Source organism: Pseudophryne corroboree, chromosome 1, assembly GCF_028390025.1.
Source record: "Pseudophryne corroboree isolate aPseCor3 chromosome 1, aPseCor3.hap2, whole genome shotgun sequence".
Classification (NCBI taxonomy): Eukaryota; Metazoa; Chordata; class Amphibia; order Anura; family Myobatrachidae; genus Pseudophryne; species Pseudophryne corroboree.
In genome coordinates, this window is record NC_086444.1 from 1129751367 (window position 1) to 1129758823 (window position 7457).

The 7457-nt window shown below is 46.0% G+C and overlaps 1 protein-coding gene across 1 annotated transcript; it reads right to left on the reverse strand.

The window, feature by feature from the left end:
- Window positions 1-208: 208 nt before the first annotated feature.
- LOC135050679 (paraneoplastic antigen Ma1 homolog) lies at window positions 209-1621 on the reverse strand. Its single transcript, XM_063957091.1, has one exon. The coding sequence runs from the start codon at window positions 1619-1621 to the stop codon at window positions 209-211; it is 1413 nt and encodes a 470-aa protein (XP_063813161.1).
- Between the last annotated feature and the right edge of the window lie 5836 nt (window positions 1622-7457).

The following is a 7457-nucleotide window of genomic DNA, read 5'->3' on the forward strand; positions in this document are numbered from 1 at the left end:
ATGGTGAGCCCACTCAGCGGGTGTATGGGTACATCTCTCAGGTAATTCTGGTACCAAGATTCAAAAACAATGGAAATTTGGGAGCCACTATCTAACAGAACATTACAGACATGTCCATTAATCATAGCCTTGGTCCTAGGTGCATTGCCCATCAAAGTCTCCGGAATCTCCGAAGACCACTGAGCACTCCCCATGGCATGAACGATAATCACTGGGGAGCCTGTGAGGGGTTCACAGCACTCCCGTTGGAGTTTTCCAACGGTACATCTATCCTCTGAGAGTTGCTGTTGCTTCTATTCCTCCAGTTGCCATTTCCGTTTATCGGGCATTCGAATGACCGGTGACCAGCTTGTCCACAGCTATAGCAAATTATTGGACGGCGGTTCTCTCTTCTGGCCCTGCCTCCCCGATCCAATCCCGGTATAGGCACAGGATTATAGGTATTAACAGTCTGAAGGGCTATTAACTGTTCCAGTTTCTTATTCTGTTCTTCCATGAGCTTCAACAACCTTTCATCCATGGAGGGGGATTCCTTAGCTGGTATCACGACTTTTACCTTCTTGAAGGATTTTTCTCTATTCTCAATTTGTACCTCCTCTAATTTCACTTCTCTAATTAGTTCGTTCAACGAAGGGGCTCGGGTAGCCGACATGGTGCACCTTAATCTTTGTGCTACCGGATTGTTAGTCAACGCTCCTTTTAGTACTTGTATCAATCTTCGACTGTCCACAGTATCTTTATCGATGCCCCCTTTGTCCACTATTTTATAAATAAGTCTATCTACCCGGTACACATAGTGCGTCAATGTTTCTCCCATATCTTGATAAGTATGGTTCAGTCGAGCTAGCAAATCCCCTACATCTTCCATGGTGCCAAAAGAAAAGTCCAATGCCTCCAGATAGTCTTTCAAAGTGGCGTTTGTGTTGCTTCGTCGGGTAGCTTGGATTACGCCCATAGCTGGCCCCCGCAGACTTTCCACCACCCTCTGGCGTTTGACATGGTCAGGGCATTGCCATTCTTCTGAATGTTGGGTGGCCGCCTCCCTCCACAATTCATAAGTCTCCTCTCCCGCTGGAATAGGGTTGATTCCGGAAAATATCCGAAGGCGTCGATAACCCCCTTCGAAGTGCCATCTTTCTAAATGACTAACCATTTTGCCCACTACCGTCTCCACTTGACTCTCATGTGCCTCTTCCCGTTGATGGGGTACCTCATTATCAGCCACTGGTGGCATGACGGTGTCCCCAGTAACTAATAGATTGGGCTCCCCAATACCGAAGTCGCCACACGGGATATCTGTTCCGGTCTCGCTGCTTTGCCCTGCCGGCCATACCACATGTACTTTCCACCCAGGTACTCCTTCCACTACCACCATACTGGGAAGCAACACTGGGTCTAGCAAGTTTTTATTGTTAATTAACACAGCAGTGATATTACCATTTAATCCTTTCAATTTATCCACAATACATGGATCGCTGACTCCATACAGAAACTTGACTGAATTAAGAATACTATCCTCACTTGCATCAGTAAAATTTCCAATTAATCCAAAGCTGCTTTCCACATTTATGTCCTTTTCTCTACACCAATGGAAGATATCTTCTTTTCTTGTTACTGCCATCCTAACTATCACTAAACAAGAGACTTAGTCTTCAGGATCTCAGCAGTGCCTCCAAATGTAACCCTCTCCCAATCGTAGCTTCCTTTGATACAAGAGTTACTAATTCTGGTCAATAGCAGTGCCTCCACCCAAGTTACTTTTATCTGTTAGATATAATTGGGCTAACTTGGGAAAGCCTTTGTGAAATGTTTCCAGTTACCATCCCAAGGATATTAAATGTTCATTGATCTCAATCCGCTCAATCCACCTACCTAATGTGATTTCAATATTTGTCGTCTGTGTCTTCCAGATCCTCATCAGACTCTCTTTTCCCGGAATCCAGAATAAAGGTAAGTGTTATATTATAATAAATACCCTACCCTTTATTAGTGAATAACTATGTCAATTTTATTACAATATAATATTAATCTATAACGATTATGCTATATCTGTATAATCAATATTTTACCCTTCTATATTCTATACAAGTAAATTGCATGCATCACAAAAATTGAAAACCCCCTCTCTTTAAAGGAAATTTACCCAGGTATTAGCTGCGCTGCTATTAAATAATAATAGTATAAGAGTCTATACTAATATACCGTTGGTGCACTTGTTGGGGCCCATGAGCTATGGATTTCTCAATTGTAGATGTTACTTTACTGTATAATGTATCCGGTCAATTGTTCCTTCCTCCTTTAATAGATCCCTGTTCTCATATTTCTCTTCCAGATCGACTCACATCACGAGGGATAAATACAACAGGTAAGTCTTTGGGGTCAATAATACTGTCTACTTCCTGCATCTACTTTCAATGGGCCCTGTTATCGTGCTTTGTTATCGGTCCTCTTCAATGAATTGATCAGTTCCCCCTGAATGCAATCCTGATATACTAGTTCCAGAAGTGTACAGGTATTGCTGCTTCCGTTCAGGTAATATGGCCCATTAACCGTTAACAGAAAGTATCCTAGACTATTCCCGTATGGTTACCTTGTGTGGTATTGGATTTATATCTTTATGTAAGGGGAATATGAATTAGGCTAATTAGTCTCAGTCCCGGTTGTCTAAGTATTTAAGGTAATGGGGCTCAATTCAAAGGTAATCTATTTAGTATAGTTGCGGACGTCCGAATTAATCTGCTGAACAGCGATACTTCAGTCTCTAATCATGGATGAATCCTTAATACACAACAGGCTTCCTACTTAATCATCCACTGTAGGCGGGAGGTTTTAGTCGGTCCTCTCTGATTGCGAATATATGCTGAAAAATATAATAGGATAATTCCTCTTCTATTGCTGGGTCGTCCGACTTACTCCCTCATCTGTATACCTCCTCAATAGTACTGTTCCCTGTGTCTGTGATTTGTACAGCTGACTTGCTTATTGCCATGGAAGTTCCCCAGGGGATCCAGCGCCGCTCAGCTGTTACTGACCCAGGGGACTCTCTCTGTAAAACTGTTATGTGGCTAGTGTACTCCCACTTCTGTATGCTAATCCTTCTCTGATACACAGTCTTTCCCTCAATCCCTTCAGTCTGCCTCCTCCGGCTACCTTACTAAGGGTATGTGGGGACCAATAATATGGATATAGCTGGGAGGAATAGCCACTATCACTCACGGTTCAGGCTGCACTCCAAGAAGTCTCCTTCGATGCCAGCGAGTTAGGGGAGGAGTTACTTGTCACTCACTCCTCATAATGGGCTATCCATAGGCGGATTTGACCGGAGCGGGCAAATCACCGGGCTGCGGGCCGGAAACTCCTCCGGGACCAAGGCTCACTCGATCCCCTCTCTAGCCGGCTCCTGACGCTCTCCACATCAGCGGCAGTTATCAGCTCCTGCTCCCCCGGCTCTGAGGTATTTAGGTGAAGGCCCCCTCGCAGTGATGTTTGTCGGGACGCACGCCGGGTTATCTTAGCATCAGAGCGGCTCCATCCGGGTAAGCGGCTCTGCTCTCTCCGGTTCCTCTCTCTGCACTTTTCGTACCTCCGGCAGCCCTCTCAGCTCCCCGTTCTCCTCCTCTCTCTCTCTCTGCGACACCAACCGTCCTCCTCGCTCTCCCCTCGCGCTCTCTCTTCTCCTTGCACGAGGTATTTCTGGAAGTCTCTCTCTAACCCCTCGTGCCCTGATATACCTAGAAAAGTCCTGCAGTCCATATTAATTACTTTAGTTTTAATACACCCCGTACTCCAGCCTCCTTACCCTATTAATATCCATACCTATATATATATATTTTCATACTACTATATTATACATAGTAATTTACTGTATATCAAGTAATCATTGGTACATGTATGTATTTGATATTTCCTGATCTCGGTCAATATGATTATAGGGGCTACAAGTGTCAAAGCAATCAGAATGCATACCACTTTGCAACGCCCCTACTTGCGCACGCTCAGTTGCGGAGCATGCGCAGCGTAATAATAGGTAAGATATGCTCCACGTGCAGGCATATATTAGATTCCGCATCAGCCCATATAACGCATAGTAATGATTACCCCCTATACCAGTAAGAAGGAGCATAAAACAACCTACTTACAGAACTGACCTAAAAGCTCAGGCTTTTCTTGTTCCATGTCATTTACTTACAGTAATTGCCTGTGTTTTATCAATTACCTCGTCTTCACAACATTTGAAATTTTTTTTTTTTTAAACACGGGGTCCGGGAGAGAGGCTCGCTTGCCACGGGCAAGTAGGACTGAAAAAACACCACTTAACAAACCACAAATTTCAGAGCCCTGGCCACATCTGCATTTTATCAGCTTTTTCCGGATAGTGTTACACTAAAGAATCGTTTGCAGATCCGTAGACAGCTGAGACTTTAAAGTGCAGAATTACTGAGAAAATGCTCGAGATAAAAAACCCAGCACATGTATCCTATCAATGTAATGAAACCAACCTGCAGCTAGCGCCATGGTGCCTCAGCTGTTAGTACCCTGTAGAGGAAGGCTTTCATTTAACTCATGAGAGGGAGGCAAAGAAGAGAAGATTAAAGGTCACTTCATCCCAGGTCTAATCAGCTAACAGAAATACCTTTGGAAATATGAAAAAAAAAAAAAAAAGTTGAAAGCTTAGTGTTCGGAAAACAAGCGCAGCAAATTCAGACAAGAGCCCCATGTCTGATCACACTGAGACCTTCATTTCCTGCTGGAGGTAGGCATAGAGGGTAGCGAGCGTATGACGGACAGAACTCTCACAACAAAGAAAATGTTGAAGCGGTTGAGAGCGCTGAATAATTGTTTTGAACAGCGCAGTATTATCATGCGAGTAGCTGTCAGTAGGAGAGGGAAGAGTCTTTTCTAAGAGAAAGCGTTCAGTCTAGATTTCTCTGGATTATTTTGAAGAAAAGAATGGACAACTCACTGTGGGGGAGAGATGTATCAACTCTTGGAGAAATATAACGCTGACAAGTTGTCCAAAGCAACCGTCATTTATCTAGCATAGTTTATAAAATACTAAAGGACACTCTGCGCTAATCGATACTAGCAGGCTTGAAAAATTAGAGTGAATTCACATATGTAAAAAAAGAAAACAATTTATTCAATGAATTAATCCTATAGACCTAAAAATAAATACATACATATACTCAGTGCCGTAACTAGACATTTTAGTGTTGTGTGCAAGAAACGGCATTGGCGCCCCCCCTTATTTAAAATAGGGCCAGTACACGCCAAAAATATAGGGGCGTGGCTTCATGTGGAAGGGGTGTGACCACATAATAATACCAATTCATATTACGGTGCACAGTAGTCTCCATTATTCAAATTACGTAGCACAGTAGCGCCACTACACCAGGCAGAGTCCCCTGTTTACACATTACGCCAGGCAGAATCCCCTTTTTACAGTTTACGGCTGACTGCATTTGTCACCAGTGAGAGGAAGCGGAGTAGCAGAGAGCGCCCCGCACACCCCCGGGTACAGAATGGCGCACATGCTACCAGCCACTGACCTGACAAGGTTGCAGACATGGACACACACAACCCAGCAGCAGAGGTACAAGGCTTATGTTAACAGATACCCTGGAACCTCTCATCTGCCCTTTACCTGCCCTCCCTGTACCCCCTGCAGACGACCTCTCCTCTCCCCGTACAGCGTACACCTATACAGTACATGTGGAAGTGAAAGAGAAAACATGCCAGCGGCTCTCCCACCGCCCTGTATCCCTTGCAGACGACCTCTCCACTCCCTGTATAGTGTACACCTGGAGCCAGATTAAGACCCCATGGGGCCCACGGCAAGATACCGGTTTGGGGTCCCTCCTAGTTGGATCCAACCCTCGTCATTACTCAGATTAAACAAACCCCGCCATTACATCGCTCACACCAACTCTCGTCATTACCCAGCTCACAAAAACCCTTGACATTATCCAGCTCATGCCACCCTTGTCATTACATAGCTCACACCAACCCTTACCATTACCGAGCTCACACCAACCCGTCACCATTACTTAGCTCACATCAACCCTTCTCCAATACCCTGCTCACATCCACCCCCTCACTATTACCCGGCTCACATCCAGCCCTTCACCATTACCCCGCTCACCACCAACCCCCTCACCATTACCCTGCACACATCCTACCCCTCACCATTACCTCACTTACTTCCTACCCCTCACCATTAGCCAGCTCACATCAACCCCTCACCATTACCCAGCTCAGACTCCCACCAGTCCTCATTACATAGCTCACACCAACCCCCTCCCCTCCTCACATAGCACTACAGGTTTACTGCTCCCTTGTGCAGCTTCACTGCTCAGTCACCTAAGACAGTCCTCCTTCAGTAAAGCACTGGTTCCCACTCTGCCCAGTAAACAGGCTGCTGTGCTGATTCCCTCAGCCCGCTGTCTCACAGGACCTGCCAGCTGAAGCCTACCGATCTCCCTCCTCACCAGCCGCTCCGAAACCTCAGATTACACAGGCCCGCTCTCTCCCTCATGTTAGGTAAAGTGAGTACAGTTTTGACATGAGACGCCAACTCCTGCACCGTGCCACACCTCCATTCAGTTCATCACAGTGTACCTCCACCACCTCCGCTGCCTCACAAGACCGACTCCCCCGGGGGTTAAGGTAAGGCGGCAGAGGTGCTGCCGCTGCTGGGTGGGATGTCTCAGCTCTCTCGGCTCACCAGCGGCGACCATCCAATGAGGAACGAGAGGGCCAGCTGCAGCGGCGCCACCACAAATTACAGTTCGCTGCTGCAGCTTACGAGTCCCTCTCCCTCCTCCTCCTCCCCTGCTGCCCCCAGAGCTGCTCCTCTCCTCACTCCGGAGGCAGCACACACAGTCAGCTTGTAATGAGTCAGTTTGACTCATTACAGTGCTGCTGACAGTTGCGCCCTCAGGGCGACTGCGCTGTGTGCAAGGCACCGCTTGCACACACGTAGTTACGGCCCTGCATATACTTAATATTTAAAAGCTGTATATATGCACAAATGACCACATATGTAACCTAATCAGATCTTATTTCTATATAGCCGGCTATATGATGGAAATCCGTATATAGGAGGATCGAAAATTAAATATAGACTAGGTCCACAGTCTCTTATGTAGAAATTATCCTCATCACTAGAAGATCAAATATATTTCACTTGTCAATTAGAAGAGACCATGCATTGGGATAAAAAGTTCATCACTTGATATTATTTAAAAAGTCTCAACAAACTCCTTGTAATCGATAACGGGCTCCAAATAGTCTAGATGGACTAGCTGCAATGTGCTCACCCTCCGTCTCGATTCAAAAGACGGGTCCAGCTGGACACTCACTGTGTACGCCGTAGGGGTGCGGCTAGGAGGCTCCGGACGTCTCCGACCTCCAGCGTGTGTTGTGCCGCTGCAGTCCCGAGGAATATCGCTGGTAAA